At 33.7% G+C, this 15,499-nt stretch overlaps 1 protein-coding gene across 1 annotated transcript in view; it reads right to left on the bottom strand.

Annotated features, from left to right (window-relative positions):
- LOC134229666 (uncharacterized) overlaps nucleotides 1-15,499 on the bottom strand; it is a 91,116-nt gene that overhangs the window by 58,462 nt on the left and 17,155 nt on the right. The window contains exons 8-38 of the mRNA XM_062711432.1: nucleotides 14,856-15,067; nucleotides 14,446-14,586; nucleotides 13,861-14,064; nucleotides 13,559-13,661; nucleotides 13,155-13,266; nucleotides 12,845-13,008; nucleotides 12,496-12,611; nucleotides 12,133-12,294; nucleotides 11,744-11,903; nucleotides 11,247-11,437; nucleotides 10,857-11,096; nucleotides 10,497-10,611; nucleotides 10,038-10,310; nucleotides 9,638-9,910; nucleotides 9,229-9,452; nucleotides 8,797-8,886; nucleotides 7,625-7,846; nucleotides 7,138-7,335; nucleotides 6,900-6,976; nucleotides 6,378-6,654; nucleotides 6,056-6,167; nucleotides 5,759-5,867; nucleotides 5,448-5,605; nucleotides 5,102-5,226; nucleotides 4,799-4,957; nucleotides 4,215-4,401; nucleotides 3,710-3,900; nucleotides 2,982-3,212; nucleotides 961-1,075; nucleotides 566-835; nucleotides 68-334 (exon numbers count right to left, since the gene is read on the bottom strand). Of these exons, the coding sequence (XP_062567416.1) occupies nucleotides 68-334; nucleotides 566-835; nucleotides 961-1,075; nucleotides 2,982-3,212; nucleotides 3,710-3,900; nucleotides 4,215-4,401; nucleotides 4,799-4,957; nucleotides 5,102-5,226; nucleotides 5,448-5,605; nucleotides 5,759-5,867; nucleotides 6,056-6,167; nucleotides 6,378-6,654; nucleotides 6,900-6,976; nucleotides 7,138-7,335; nucleotides 7,625-7,846; nucleotides 8,797-8,886; nucleotides 9,229-9,452; nucleotides 9,638-9,910; nucleotides 10,038-10,310; nucleotides 10,497-10,611; nucleotides 10,857-11,096; nucleotides 11,247-11,437; nucleotides 11,744-11,903; nucleotides 12,133-12,294; nucleotides 12,496-12,611; nucleotides 12,845-13,008; nucleotides 13,155-13,266; nucleotides 13,559-13,661; nucleotides 13,861-14,064; nucleotides 14,446-14,586; nucleotides 14,856-15,067 (5,478 nt within the window). The remainder of the gene's footprint in view (nucleotides 1-67; nucleotides 335-565; nucleotides 836-960; nucleotides 1,076-2,981; nucleotides 3,213-3,709; nucleotides 3,901-4,214; nucleotides 4,402-4,798; nucleotides 4,958-5,101; nucleotides 5,227-5,447; nucleotides 5,606-5,758; nucleotides 5,868-6,055; nucleotides 6,168-6,377; nucleotides 6,655-6,899; nucleotides 6,977-7,137; nucleotides 7,336-7,624; nucleotides 7,847-8,796; nucleotides 8,887-9,228; nucleotides 9,453-9,637; nucleotides 9,911-10,037; nucleotides 10,311-10,496; nucleotides 10,612-10,856; nucleotides 11,097-11,246; nucleotides 11,438-11,743; nucleotides 11,904-12,132; nucleotides 12,295-12,495; nucleotides 12,612-12,844; nucleotides 13,009-13,154; nucleotides 13,267-13,558; nucleotides 13,662-13,860; nucleotides 14,065-14,445; nucleotides 14,587-14,855; nucleotides 15,068-15,499) is intronic.

The following is a 15,499-nucleotide window of genomic DNA, read 5'->3' as shown; positions in this document are numbered from 1 at the left end:
GCTGTTTAAACTCAATTTAAGTTTTGACATTCAGTTTATTTCTTATTGTAGCACCAACTTATCTCACCTGATTTACATGACCACTCATGATACACATAACCGGGCCACCTGACGAAATTAGACGGAGCCACATCTTGACGTTGTGACCTGGACAAAACACATTTTCCCATCCCTGCCAAATACTCCACAGATTTACACAAGAAAGACTTCTCCATCAAGCAGAGCTGTTTACATCCTGTGGCTGTCAGGACATTGTTAATTGTTTTATCATCATACTTGTCAATAGCATAGCCAGGTTCTTTGCTCCAGGCAATGCCTCTTTTTCCACATGGATCTGAAATAAAAATGGAAACATTATATTAAAAAAAAAACTTTTTGACCTACTGTACATTCCTGAAATTTTTCTTAAGAACAAAACATTTGCAAATTCTAATAAGTAAATTAAAACGAGAAGAAGACCATCCCCTACCCCAAAGTATTGATTCCAGGAAAAAAGCTACAAATAAAATTAAATAATTTCTCTTGCACACTAATTTAACAATTATAAATATCAAGTATTCTCTACCATTATGACATTGCCATTCTCTGTGCAGGTTATCAGCTGACTCTTCTAGTGGTGAAGCTTTAGAGATATAATCAGCAGTCCTTAGTGTACAGTTGTTAGTGGAGCTGTCTAAATCATAGCTGTGACAGACAGGATTGGTGTAGTAATCCAGACAAGCTCGGTCACAACGGCTCAGGTTTCCACCCAAATCCACACTCTCTATCTCAGAGCCTGCACCCAGCTTCTTCATATTGTATACTATCCATTCCAGGTCAAGGAGTTCACAAGAATCTGAAACCAAATATAATTTTTACTCTTCAATAAGGCCATCAAAATTTGGTCCCTGGTTAAAAGCTTTAAATGAGTGCTATTTCACATCTTCATTTTGGATTCTGCGATATATAATGATATATTACCCTTGGCTTCCTGCCATTCTGTGTGGTTGACTTTGGGATCACAGAACTGCCTATGATTTTGTGGGTTGTACTCCCCTGGTTCATAGCAGTTTCCGTCAATCAGGCAAGCAGTGGTCTGTTCAAAACAGCATTAAACAAGTTTTTTTTTTTTTTTTTTTTTTTTAGAATTTCCCAACAATTTTACACAAATAAATATTTTTTTTTCTTTTCCTTGTTGCATTCTTACAATAGTTAGGTTACAAAAAAATGCACACTTGTACAAAATAAACTGATATACCGTAATTTTCGGAATATAGGTCGATACTTTTTTTCTCAGAACCGTTGGGGTCGACCAATATTCAGAATTCGACCTATTTAAGGCTCAAGTTTACGAAAAATGCCCCCAAATCAGTAAAATTTACGTCAATTTCAAAGCAAATCTGTGCCCCTTTCGTAACTTTTTTTATTATTTTTCGCAAAAAAAATTAATGCCCCGGTAAACAATAACATATTTATTCTAAAACTTTCTTACAAAATAAATTCCATTAATTATCCATTGATGAGAAAGGAAAACAACATTGCTTCACCTATTAAATAATTCCTCAACGTATTATGCATAAACATCATGCGGTATCCATCTTGTGAAGCTAGGAAGTCGCGATCGTGTACTAAAAGTAAAACCGCAACCATATCAAAATTTAAAATACGGAAAATTTTCACGATCACAACTATAGTGTTTCTACCATTTATTAGTAGCGATAAATTGAAATAGTATATTAAATATTTTTTATTGTCTTATGTTTATTTAAATGTAAAATGAGTGAAATAATTTGTTGCCATTATTAAAAGCTTTGTACACAAGAAATACATTGAACTACCGGTATACAAAGATTGGCTTCTAACAGAATTTTAATTGTCTGACAGATAAAGGGATTTACACTGTGTACGCAAAGGTGTTAAACAACACCTGTGTAATTTAATTAATTGCCTGCGGGGCATGATTAAGAAACCCACGTGCCATTATAGGGTATTAGTGTTACACTTCATTGAACAAACAAAGCCGTGAAATTCATGTTGACAGTCAAATTGTGAATGTACTCTCAATTAAACTTATAAATTAAATAAACTAATAGAGTGTTGATATGATTTCAATTCTTTACTGTTGGTTGATATATACTTTCAATGGTCATTTGCGTCATTTAGCCAATCCCTGGAGTAGAAAAATAACAATGGCGGACATCGAAGTAATTGTCGTCCACCGGTAAATACTGTCTGAATAAAATTTATTAGGAATGTGTCCAAGTTATTCTGAAATCGGAATTGCTATTCTTTGGTCTCGGGTATTTCCCGAATTATAGCTGTAAAAAAATAACGTATTTACTTGTTATTTATGCCTTTGATATAACAACAGTGTAAACTACGGAGGCATTGATTGATTGAACACGCAAGTTGGAGAAAAATAAGTAGGAACACAATTCAAAGAAGTTTTAACTACATTTATTAAAAAACTTTATTTAAATGCTGTACTCATAAAGATACCTGTTTATTTTCTTGATACGTTCATGTCACGGAATAACCCCGGTAATTTTAGGGGTTTACCTGTTCTGATACGTTGTATCCGCGTAAGAATCTTTAGAAAACGGGAAAGAAAGCCTCGTCCTATATAGTAAGTTCGCCCTATCTTAGGATTTTTAAAAAATTAAGGCTGAAAATGAGCCTTTCGACCTATATACCCCATCGACCTGTAATCCAAAAATTACGGTACTGTGAAATTTTACTTCTAAAATTTTTTTATTACCGTATATACTCTCCTATAAGTCAGTTGTATTTTTGAAGCTTATATCAGAGGGATTCACTTTCTAAAATACCAGTCTTTTTATAACTCACCTAAAAGTCGGACATAGAGTTTTGGACCAAAGTTTAACTCCCAAAAATCCGACTTACTGGCAAGTGCATACGGTATTTAATAAATAGAAACATCTAATGTCATTTAGTGACTAAATTAAATTCTCTTCCTTTGCAATTACCCAGAAAAAGCTTACCTTTTGTTCACATGTGAGGGTGTTTATGTTGCAATCATAACACAGTGAGTCGTAGACCAAAAAGTAGGCAGGGCCACTGCTGCCACTGGATTCATTAGCTCCGTTGTTACCTATTTTGACTTCATAACTTCCAACAGTGGGTGGTTTACAGGTCAGTTCATTAAATGTCACATAGTTTGCACTCACTGATTTCACGTTTGTAGGATCTAAGACGAAGCCAGTCTCATTTTGCTGAAAACAATGTATAGATAATTGGCATATACAGTAATGCAATTACAAGTATAATACATATCAGTATCTTTTTATTTCATTGATGCTTATGATTATATATAAATTAAAAAATTCAAAATTTTTTTTTTTTAGCAATTACTGATACAGTGTTTATTGTCCAATTCCTAAGTTTATACATATATGAGGATTATGAACCTTCAAATGACATGTTTTTGGGGCTAAATATGCTGTCTGCAACCTACATCAACAGATTTTAAGATCTGATTTATTTCATTGCAAAAGTGTCAATGTACAACAAATTCGGAAGATTATTTAACAACTGGATTTAATCTGCACAGTAGCTATTCACATTCTTGCTAATTGATACCACAAGAAAAAGCGGTCAAAATACATGTACATGGAAGTACATGTATTCATAAAAGCTACAAAATAAATATTCCTATATTATTCCTGTAATATTAAGAAATATTCTGACTTAAGACTGGCATGAAGAATACCTCTAGTTTTGTGAACTGACAGTTCAGCATTGGGCTGTTTTCAGTGTTGTTATTGTAGATGGTAATAAGATCACAGGGACTTGTCCTCAGGTCACACAGGCCATTGTCACCAAGATAAAACAAGTTAGGAGCTGTAAATCTCTCCACAAAGCAGTCCAAGCCAGCTCTGTCAGCCTGACATTTACAGGTTCCTGCAAATTAAAAATGTGTCTTTATTAAAGTCTCTTTAAAATACTCTTGTGTTATACCATGACTTGACAAAAAAATATTTTTCTGGTTGTTTTCAAGGAGAGAAAATCCATAAACTTTTCAGAGAATTATTTGTCTTTATTACTGCTTGACAATTTGTTTCTTCAAATACTTGATAAATTTCTGTGAATTACTTTACAATTTTAATTTCGCATTTGTAATTTTGTTTATAACAAAGAAGCCACCACAAATCAACTAATTGCTACTTGTATCATATGCTAATTACATGCACCCAAATTTCAGGGAGATAACTCACTGTTTTCACAGGTTCCTGCTCCTCCACATTCTGCTAGACACAGCTGTGACATTACATTGTTAGGTGGGGCAGGATTTACCTCCCCTGCAGGAGTGGTCCAGAGACTGACATTGTATGTCAAGTGTACCTCACACATCTCCTTTATGTTCTCTATAGCTGTAAAACCCCAACGACTGTCATCCGTAATCTACAATTAACAATTGATTAAAAGTTATTTCATGTAACTTAATTGACTTAAAATTTATCAAACAAATATCTTCTATATAGTTTATACATGTATGTCACTCAATTAAAGCAGGAATCTGAAAAAAAAGTAGATTACGCTCTTCACAAACAATGAATGAAACCTTGTTACCACACAACTGATAGATATGACAAAGAAAAACATATTTTGATAAACTTAAGAAATTTTTTTAACTAATTCTAGTCACAACCACAGATGTTTTAAACAAAAATATTGGAGACATTACTTTAAAATTCAAAATGCTTAAAGATTCAAAACGTGAGAAGAAAACATTCTACATCATTTATATTTTATTAATGTAAATATTATACTTGCAGTGGGTTTTTTTAAGCCATATTACCTGAATATCCTCCACACAGTTTTCAGTGGCTGCTTCATCATCCACACCTGGAATGTCTTTACAGGCCAAGGCTGCATCTGAATCTTGAATATAGATGACCTCGCATAATCCTCGGGCTTGACTCTCTTTAAGTCCACTCTTTGTAGGCCAAGTCAACACCTTCAAGCATAATCAGGTAGTTTCCATAAAATTCTATATAATTATGTTTGATACTGTTTGAATTTATTTTACATATATCTCTCAAACTCTCTATTTCTCCCTCTAAAAACTAAAAACAAAGCATCAATAGATGGAATTACTAACCAAAGGTACATCATTGGCTGTGTACTCGAAATCTGGGTATTGATAAGTTGACTGGGCAATCTCTCTGTTACATTTGGTAGGGAACAGAGACCGTAACATCAGAGAACTAGTGATATCTTCAGAATCTATAAAAAATGAGAGTTTATCATTTCAAACATTTCCCAGAATACCATGCTCCAATCTCATTTTAGCCAATTTCTTAAGCAAAAAAGTTGTTGAATATATGTATGAATGCCCAACAGAGTAAATATGTTTCAGTAGAATTCTTATTCTAAGCTTAGTTATTAAAAGATACAAACCTCATTTTATCATATATTAACATCTAATGTTTGGAAAAAGCACAAACCTTCAAATTCAAATGGACAGGAAGTGACATCATTTCCTGGAGCACAGTTATTGGACTGGTCACAGAAACAGTAAGATTCCTGGGTGGTTTGCACCTCCTGACTAGCAGTTCTCACTGTGGGACATACTCCCGTATAAATAGTTTTCTTAGGATCCACCCTACAATTGCCATTAACATGAGTTTAAATGGAACAAAGACACACAGAAATCATAACCATTAGCCTTTCTAGCAACAACTTGCAAGTATCAAAAACCCTGGTTAGAAAGAAAAAGACAGACGTTTTTTGCAAGAATATTAGATTTTCTTTTTACCTCCAACTTAAAGCAAATCCATGTGCTTGTTTAGAAGTTTCCATGGAAATTGTTCCATTTGGCATGGTTAAATCATCATCTTTGTTGTCATTAAATGTGCCACAAAGTCCTAAAATCAGAAAAGTTTTTAATCAGCAAAAAAAATGCATTCTAGTCAAACAAGATAATAAGCATTCAGCCATGAAAAATGGCATTTTAAATCCACAATATCAAGATTTTCTAGATCTTTCAAATAAAATGACTTTTTTTTCAGAGCTTGAGAAGAGTAAATTAGAAATATGATAGGACAGTCCCTACCCTCTGTTTTGTTGTAATCAGCAGCAGAAGCTTTGAGCCACACATTGAGGAAGTTCTGTCCCCTGATCACACTGCGTTTGATGTTCACTGTAGTGCCAGTGGGCAGGATTGCCTATAATAATGTAAGTATTGTTAGTCTTTGTATTAATAGATTCGATAGTTCTCTTCATGAAGTCCAAGACTGCAAAAGACCTAAACTCAAGAACTCAATTTTCACACCAATATTGTGCATAATATCCCCATCTTCAATACTGCATTAACTTTCATAAAAGATGTTTTTTTGTAATTTATTTTTGCTGTCAAATGGCAAACTCTGATATACCTTTATTTTACGTCCTTCATTATAACTGTAGATCTTGAAACCAGGTGTTAGTATCCCATTTCTGAAAAGCTTGATTGTGATTGGATAAAATCCTCCAGTACTAGACTCTGTTGGGCCACATTTATCGACCAACAAGACGTCATCATCTGCCTTCACTGCCACAGCACAGTTACAGGAAGCGCGGCCATTACAACTCCTATAGAATGTGTGGACGGAATATGGAAGAGTCTTGTGTCGATACAAGACAAATTCTCCCTCAAAGAAGTTGTTGACATATCTGAAATTAGTGGAATGATGCAGATTATATCCTGGAAACTAAATGCTTTATTACATTATATTGTTGAGTCTAAATGAACATGTGTAGGCAAAATATTCATCTAAAAAGATTTCCTTTCTATTTGCTCTATCATGTTTTACATATTTTATGTACCACTGCTCTTTTTGTAAGACTACAATACAATACAAGCTTCGAACTTTAATTTATGAATTGAAGTCTATTCTTTTTTATAAAAAACACAATACCTTATATCAAAAGTGGTGATGTGAGGATCATTTACAGATATACACAGGGCCCTCCTGTCTCTATCCACTACATTGACCTACAATCATAAGACAATTTTACAAGAAAACAAATAGAAAATGGACACAAATCTATTAACATAATTATCCCTTCAAATTTTTTTCTCTCAAATCATTTGTTAATATTTTTGTCCTACCCTAAGCATCAATGTATTTATACATATGTAAGCTATCAACAAACCCTGACATCCTTTTTAGTGACGTTTTCCTTCTCTGTTACATCGTTGACCAGATAATCAGCCATCAGTGTCATCTGCCTGACATGATCTCCATCATACTTGTTATCTGTTGTCGCCTTTAGTTGTACACTATAACGGGCCTGCCTCCAGTTGTCATTGGTAATCTCCATGGAACAAACTGGAGTCCTCTGCTCCACAGACTGAAGAATACAAATATGATAAGGCTTAGCATGCAGTATACTTGTAAATATATAAGACCGAGTTACAAATAGAGTTACCATAACAAGAAGTCTTCCTATCAAAAGCTATAAATTTTCGTCACATTTGGAGCATGTCTGCATAATACTACTAAAAGCTTAAAGTTTTTCAAACTTTTCATCGTGTTTGATATTCTCCACAGTTGGCTTAATAGTAATGTTCTAGTTTAATAAAAGAGTCCAATGCTAATCTAGAAAACCCTAAGTAAGGTGACTATTTTTCCTACTCTACCTTTAGATACATGCTGACAGCCATCTGTTTGATTGTTTTTCCTCCTGGACACTTCAGTTCATTGTTATCAAGTGGAGTCTTGGTGCTCAGTTTTATACTACAGTTGTCAGGGGCACTCAGGGATTGGTTTCTACACAGGACATACGGGGGAGCTGTGGGGGTGATCTCATACATTTCAGGGTCAGCTCCCTCGGGCAGGTCAATGTTGTCTCTGCCTTCAATCTACCATAAAATAAAACTCAAATGTATTCAAACTGATGTGAAGGAGAATTTAATCATTCTTTAAACTTCCACAAGGTTTAGTAACATGCAATAAGCATAAAAAACAAAAAAAAAAACAACAGACAAATTTTACAAAGTATTTTAATTTGACATAAATATATGCAGATTTCAAAGGCATTTTTAAAAAGAAATATCTGATAGAGAGAAGTAGATAGGGAAAAAAGACAGGAATTAATATCTTCTCTTTTTATTGAGAGGGGAACAAAATTCAGTAATAGCAGCTCAGAACCTTTACAGTTTTTTATTACACACTTAGTAATAAATACAGGTTTTTTGCATATGCGATATGGCTGACGTCAAAACCTCTCTATACATGCCCTGCAGGGCTGATATGGATTTTTTTTTTGATAACCTATATCAGTCCTGCAATCAATAAGACCTGCAGGGCTAATAAAATATTGTGACGTCAGTATCACACCCTTAGTAAATTAAACCACAAAAACAGTACTTGTGATCATACACGATTTTTGGTGGGTTCATATTCTCTTAATTTTACCTTTTTAAAATAAGGTTAATCTTAATTTACAAATACATGAAATAAATTATTTTCAAATTACGGATCAAGTGTATTGAAATAGAAGTAGAAACAAACCCAAATCGTATGAGACATTAGACCATGTACATGTATGTAAGAAGTCCATGCATCATGATTATTTATTTATTTTCTTCTCAACTTAATGTGTTCTGTATTTTATTACTAAGTATGTAATAAATATAATAAAACATACCCTTTTCCACATCACATCTGTAGATCGACAAAATCAGAATTCGGGCCTTCTCTTCTGGCTGATATTGGGAACAATAATCAGTAATAACATGTGATATGGAAAAGGGTATGTATTATTCTCTATATAATATTTTAATGTGCTTTAAATCACAAAAAAACTTACTTGTAGTGTAGCCACATATTCTTTGGAGGTGAAAAGTTTGCCTCTGGAGTCACATGAACCATTGTAACAAGCACTCACTGAGCACAAGATCTGACGAGCATACAAAGAAAAGCTTTAATGTAATTCCTTGTGTACAAACATATCCAATTTCTCTAGATTTTGCATGTCTTTACTTTTCCAAGACAATCACCATTCAAAAAATATATTTTTCTCATTTTCCTTCACATGATAAATAAAGATGACCACTTTCAAAACATTTCATGAATACTTTATCACATATCTGCATAATCTTGAGAAATAATACATCAAGAAAAGTTCTCATAACTAAAAAATGGATTTAGAGTAAAATAATTGTCAAAAATAACTAGCTTATATTTACATATGAATGAATGTAAACTGCACAATATCTTTAAGACACTAAATTTGACTCACCTTTGTCCCATCTTTAATGCTGTTTGCCAGCTGTGAGGGAAGCTTTTGGTTAGTGACATTAGTATCTTCATACAAGTATTTCCCATCCACCCTCCAAAGGACATAATAATTAACTTCTCTGGTATCGTTTAGTTTATCAAAATCACACATGACCTCATCTTGACCTGGGCCTGAGAATATGGGTTTTACTTCAGCATCCATGACAGTTGGACCCGTTTCTTTTTCTGAAATATAAAATTAAGATAAGGATAATGTTTAATAAACAGCATTAAATTTGTGATAATTTTGTACAATTCTTTTGTTTATAATCAAATCAAAATATCTTTCCTGTGAGAAATATGAATTAACCTCTAAAAAAAAAATTTGAGCAATTTGCTTTCAACAAACTCAGTATTTTATGACCTCTTACCTTCTTCACATGTAAATGAGTGATACTGCCATCCAGGGTAGCTCTGATAAGTTCCTGTAGTTTTATCTGTTCTTTGTGCTCCATCAGAGAGAATACATATCCCCCTCTCCATGGAGAATTTAATGGCTCTACACATTGGTTCACGTTCACATAGTCCACGGCAGTCCTCGAACCTCCATACATCATACAGAATATCAAGATCCTTATCAGCAGTGAAATAACCTTCATATTTAGACTCAAGTTTCCATTCAATCTTCTTGGATGGGCATGGATCTGAAAACATTGCAAAATATTGCTATTCCAGTTTGGCACAAATTTTCATTAAGTATGAAATTCAATGCAATATTAACTTTTATTTGATGCAATCTTATAAAAATTTTGATTTTTCTGTCCTTCCTACCTTTTGTACAATACCAGTGACTATAAGTCCATCCCTCGCTGAAATCCCCCTGCAGTAAATAGCTCTGAGCTTCGCGGACCTGAATACGAGACAACTGGCACTCTTTTGTGTCAGCATTATACTCCACAGACTGACATCTGAACTCCTTCTCAGCCACACACTCACTGCGACAGTCCTCTAGACTAGCAATGTTTGAGAGGGTTTTATCATTGTGAAAAACCAGAGTTGTTGAATTCATCTCTGTCCACTGCATCATAGAGAAGGGACAAAGGCCTGCAAATAAAATGGAATAAACCATAAAGGTCACAACAGTATTCAAAACATTAAAAAGAACAAGTTCTGAAATATTTAGGATCAAAAAAGCATGCTCTGAACTAAAGTAAAACATCTAGATCTGTAAAATTAATATTCTAAATTTTGAAATCAAAACAACAAAATGAATAAGCTGAATGGCCTTACTTGTCCTGTTGGACCACTCTGTTTGACTTTTTTGAGGGTCACACACTTGGGATGGGTCCATAGCATTTTCTGACATGTTCAGGTAGCACATTCCATCAATCACACACACATCATCCTACAAGGGAAATTCATGAATTTCTCATCAGTAAAAAAATGTCAATACAGTTCTCAACACATACTAATCTTCATTGATTAATTCATTATCAAAGTCTCTAATTATCAAAAACTCCAATTACATGTATTGTGTGTTTTCAAAGTTAAAAAAAAAGATATTCCAGTATTAAAACTCCACACTTATTACTCCTTGAAGTTTATCTCATGCATATAGATAAAAAAAAATATTTAGGAAAAGTCCCTAACCTTCATAAAGCAATATTCAGATTTGGCAGTACAGTTGTAGCAGGCTGGGTTGTAAGGCACCCACAACAAAGGGTTGGATTTAATGGTGGAGGTGTTGACATTGCTGACATATAAAAGGTGAGGTTCTGAAGACGGCAGAAAACAGGCCAACTGGGTGGCACCAGTAAATCTGGAAGTAATAGGGACTTCTACCAAAGCACCAGTTCTGTTGTAACCTCCTTGGTTAGGTGAGGAAAATAACTGAAAGATGGGCAAATATTACAATTTTTTTAATTTCTGATAATTTTACTTGTATTCACATTTCACTTTAATTCATTGACTCAATCAAAAGCAGTAAAAAACTGTTACTGGTGTAAAAAAAAAAAAACAATGAATAAAACATTTACTTACTGTGACTGGTTCAGCATAGCAGGTAAGTTGTGGACTGTTAACAAATGTGTCCCCATACACAAACATCTGTCTACAACCAGATATTAGGGTGTTACACATCCCCTCATTGGGGAGTGAGGTCAGAGTGGGAGGGGCTGTCTTGTTGACCTTACAGTTATAGCCAATGAAATCCTCATTACACTGACATTTTCCTGAAAAGTGAAAAGAATTCAAATTTTAGCACAAGTTCATCTGAAATAAATTAACAAACAGTCTTAAATTATTTTTTCATAAACTTTTCTCTTAATCAACTCAATCAATTTCTTTCATATAATAAGTTCCCCTTTATATCTGCTTCATGAGCTTTTGTGTTATCAAATTTACACAACTATTTACACCCTTCAGGCAAGTGTAGGCTTATGATATGAGGTATAGAACAAATTCATCGAAATAAAATAGGAAAAAAACTGTAGGACTTAGAGTACCCATATTTCATAAATATAGAATTGAATCAATACCATCAACACACTGTCCATTGTTATAACAGTTATCTGGACAGAGGCCTGCCTTCACGTCAGACACCACCACCCCCACACTGTAGTTTCTGTCTAACTGATAAAGACAGTCCTCCTCCATCACAGAATCTATAGAGCTAATCCAGGACGAGTCATTGGAAATCTATCAAAATAAAGCCAAAAATACAATGATTAAATAATAAGTAAACTTATCTTACAAGAGTTCGAACTGTAACTTTATGTATTGGTAAATATTAACATGACTACACTCTTTGAAACAACTCAAATTTAGGATGGATGAGAATATTTGGAATTCTGAGAAAGTCTTATACTTGGAAAATGGTAATTATATGCAACTTATATTGAAAACTTTTATTTCACTTTGAACATACCCTGATATTCTCCACACAGATATCCACATAGTACTGACTGTCAACATTGATCACATTCTGACATTCTCTGTAGACAGCAGATTTCTGTATGTGCTGAACACAACTTTCATTGGCTGTCTGAAAAGTCCATCCTGTAGAAAAAGATGCCTCATCTTGTACAAACTGTAAAATGAAGTACAGGTAATTACATGTATGTTAAAACTGCAATATGAATAACATTATATGTACACAGTGGCATGTTAACTAAAGGAATTCATATTATCTGAACAAATCTGAAATACATGTAAATGTTTAATTAGTAAAGTTATGTAACTTTCTTAAGCTACTAATTATATATATAGTTTGAAAACTTTTTTTACAAACCTGGTAGTTCTGTTTTGAAGCATAGTCAATCTGCATGAATCTTGGTATGGTGACATTGGGACGACAGTTCTTAGCATAAATACCACTTCTAAACATTTGATCTGTGTAGTCCATTCCTTTATAAACAAAATTAACACCAAAATAACATTTTGCGATTGAAAAATAAAGTCTTTTACAAATACATGTACCTTCAACAGTGAGCATGTTTTGTTATTTCAGATACAAATATGATCCTCTAAATCATTTCATAGAATAGTTTCCTTTTCGGGACAATATAATTTTGTCTCCTTTCCTATTTTTAATTTTTGTTTTGGGTACTCCTCTGTTGGTTTTTACCCCCTTTAGGTACCTGTTTTGTATTTTCTATAAGCCTGGCAGTCTCGGTTGAGATTCCATACATCACAGCTGAACACATCAGAACCAGAACAGTCACACAGTTTGTTCTCTGGAAGTCCCCGTGAGACATTCAGTCCAGGACAGATACCTGTGTACAAACTCTCCTCACCAGCAAAACTGAAAACACAATTACAGATGATATGTTGAAATGGACTGTTATATTTAGTAAAACTGATCTATCTAAATTTAAACATGACCAATTTATTTGAATTTTAACATGAAGAATTCATTAGTATGAGAAACCATTTGAATTGCATGCTTACCTCCAATCTGAGGCAAAGTCTTGGAGATACTTATTGCCAGACTGTGTATAGACAGAACCATTTCTAAGGATAAGGTCTTCACTCATTGATCCATCATAGTTACCACACAGACCTGTGAAAATAAAACCAGGAAATCTTGTATTTTTTAAAAAATATCGACTTATTATCAGCAGTCATGTTACAAATAAGTTGGTTTCACTGATAGTTTGGTCTTTTGTTAAGTTGTTGAAAACAATAAAATGATGTAGGCCTTATACTTATACATCATGGAAAACATTGTAATGCACCAAGAAAACTTTAAAAAATAAACTTCTCAGATGCTAACACGTGGAAACCTTCTACATGTATAAGGTCTTATAAGAAACATATAAATTTGTGGAAGAAAAAAAAGAAACAACATTTACCTTCTGTCATATTGAAATCTTGTAAAGATGGATACAGCCAAATGCCGAGTGAATTTTCATTGGCTAATTTAACTTTCAGAAATGCTCCACTTGGTAGAACAATCTACAATAAACAAAGAACAATTTTTAAAAACTGCAACTGATTTCTTAAAAATCCCTTTACAATTATTTTAATCCAAAAACAAATAGCACTGACTGGTACATTAAGGAGCCTTATATGCCAGCCGGAACAAAGAGGATAGGTGAGGTGAGATACAATACGGTGTTAAACAATGAGAAAAAGCATAAAACCTAGCCCTTACTGTGACTGAATCTCCAGAATTAGAGGTGACAACTCTGAATTCATCATTTACAGGTACTCCATAGAACAGTTGTTTGATTAGAGGTTTTCTGTTTTGTGGATTTCCTTCACAGTTACTAACACGAATCACATCATCACCGACCCTGACTGACACTCCACATACACACACAAAGGTAGGGCCACAGCTGTTGACAAATACATTTACCTGAAATTGTATAAAAGTTCAAATTTCAATTAAAAGTAAGTTTTTTAATGTTTTGGTTTTCAGGATCTGTAGACATTTACACAGATGAGGTCTTAACTTGAGATTCAATTTAGCAATATTACTTACTAATACTTTGTAAATAAATAATAAAGCACTAGTTGTATAATTAACTAACAACCACAATCAATGCAATCCAGAACTTTAAAATTGGTACAGGTTATGTCTATGAAAAATATCAAATATTTATGCATGCATGCATATTGGGTAAGCATTATATAATTATCCACTAGCTTTGAGTAGAATTATAGCTCGATCTGTGTGTTCAAGCCTGGTGATGGAGTTCTCCTTTGAAGACTTATGAAGGATACATTTCTTTATTACCTGTATGGGATACTTGGTATGTCTGTAGAGGACATATTCTCCAGGCTGATGAGTGTTATACATAGTGTTATCAAATGTGTTGACTTGTCCTAAACTGAGCATTGAACACCTGGCTCCTTCATCTGAGTTTTCTGCTGCCACCTGGTTTAAGGCATACCATAAGGTAATTACTATACTCTTTTGAACATTAGAAAATATATTCAAAATGAACCTATATTTCACTATTCTTTTTGGCTATATACATGTATTTTATTGCAAGTGATACTCAAGATATCCACAAAAAATTGGATGTTAAATTCTAAATACAATGATTCCACAGTAAATAGTTATATGAAGTAATTAGTACAGTAAGTATAGAAACTGCTCTGAAATTTATACAGAATTAGATTTTGTATAATGCTGACACTTACCTCTACTGTTTTGACTGTGTTGATGTCCGTGACGGTGTCAATTCTGTTGGTCAGGGACACCTGAACTCTCTGGTTTCCATCTACAACACCGTCCTGAGCTGCCTGTACTGGGATACTTATCACGTTCCTCCAGTTAGACTCAGTCACTTTCACATTACAGGACTCTGTGGAGCCTTCTCTCTCAGGAAATACAATCTGTGCTGGCTCCACATCTGATAACATATTAAATTGTAAGTACATTTGACATCATGTTTATATGTGCGTTACATTGCTGTTTATCAAATTTTCTATCAAAAAGTCTATGGACTTCAAATCAAATGCCAGTTTCAGAGATTTTCCCACATATTATTTTAAAATCAAATTTTTCTAGTGTGAGGAAAAAAAATATTGGTCATTGTATATATGGGGATTATATTTCATGGTTGGAGAAGTGGTGATTAGCTATATTTAGAAATTTTAAATTTTGTAGTGGACTTCAATTTATGGGTCTCTGCACACCTAAGAAAAACAATGAACCCCGATTGAACCCCCCTGAAAACTTGTGTTTTCTCAGCATAAAAAATAGCTTTGGTGTCTTTGTGAAAACCATACCAATGCAATTTTGTTCAATGTATTATAGTATGATGTAGACCCCACTCAGACTT

The sequence above is a fragment of the Saccostrea cucullata genome, unplaced genomic scaffold (genome assembly GCF_032062105.1).
Source record: "Saccostrea cucullata isolate Sc308-1 unplaced genomic scaffold, CSIRO_AGI_Scuc_v1 ctg156, whole genome shotgun sequence".
Lineage (NCBI taxonomy): Eukaryota > Metazoa > Mollusca > Bivalvia > Ostreida > Ostreidae > Saccostrea > Saccostrea cuccullata.
The sequence above is the reverse complement of the archived record's forward strand: the minus strand, read 5'-3'. Positions and strand labels throughout refer to the sequence as shown.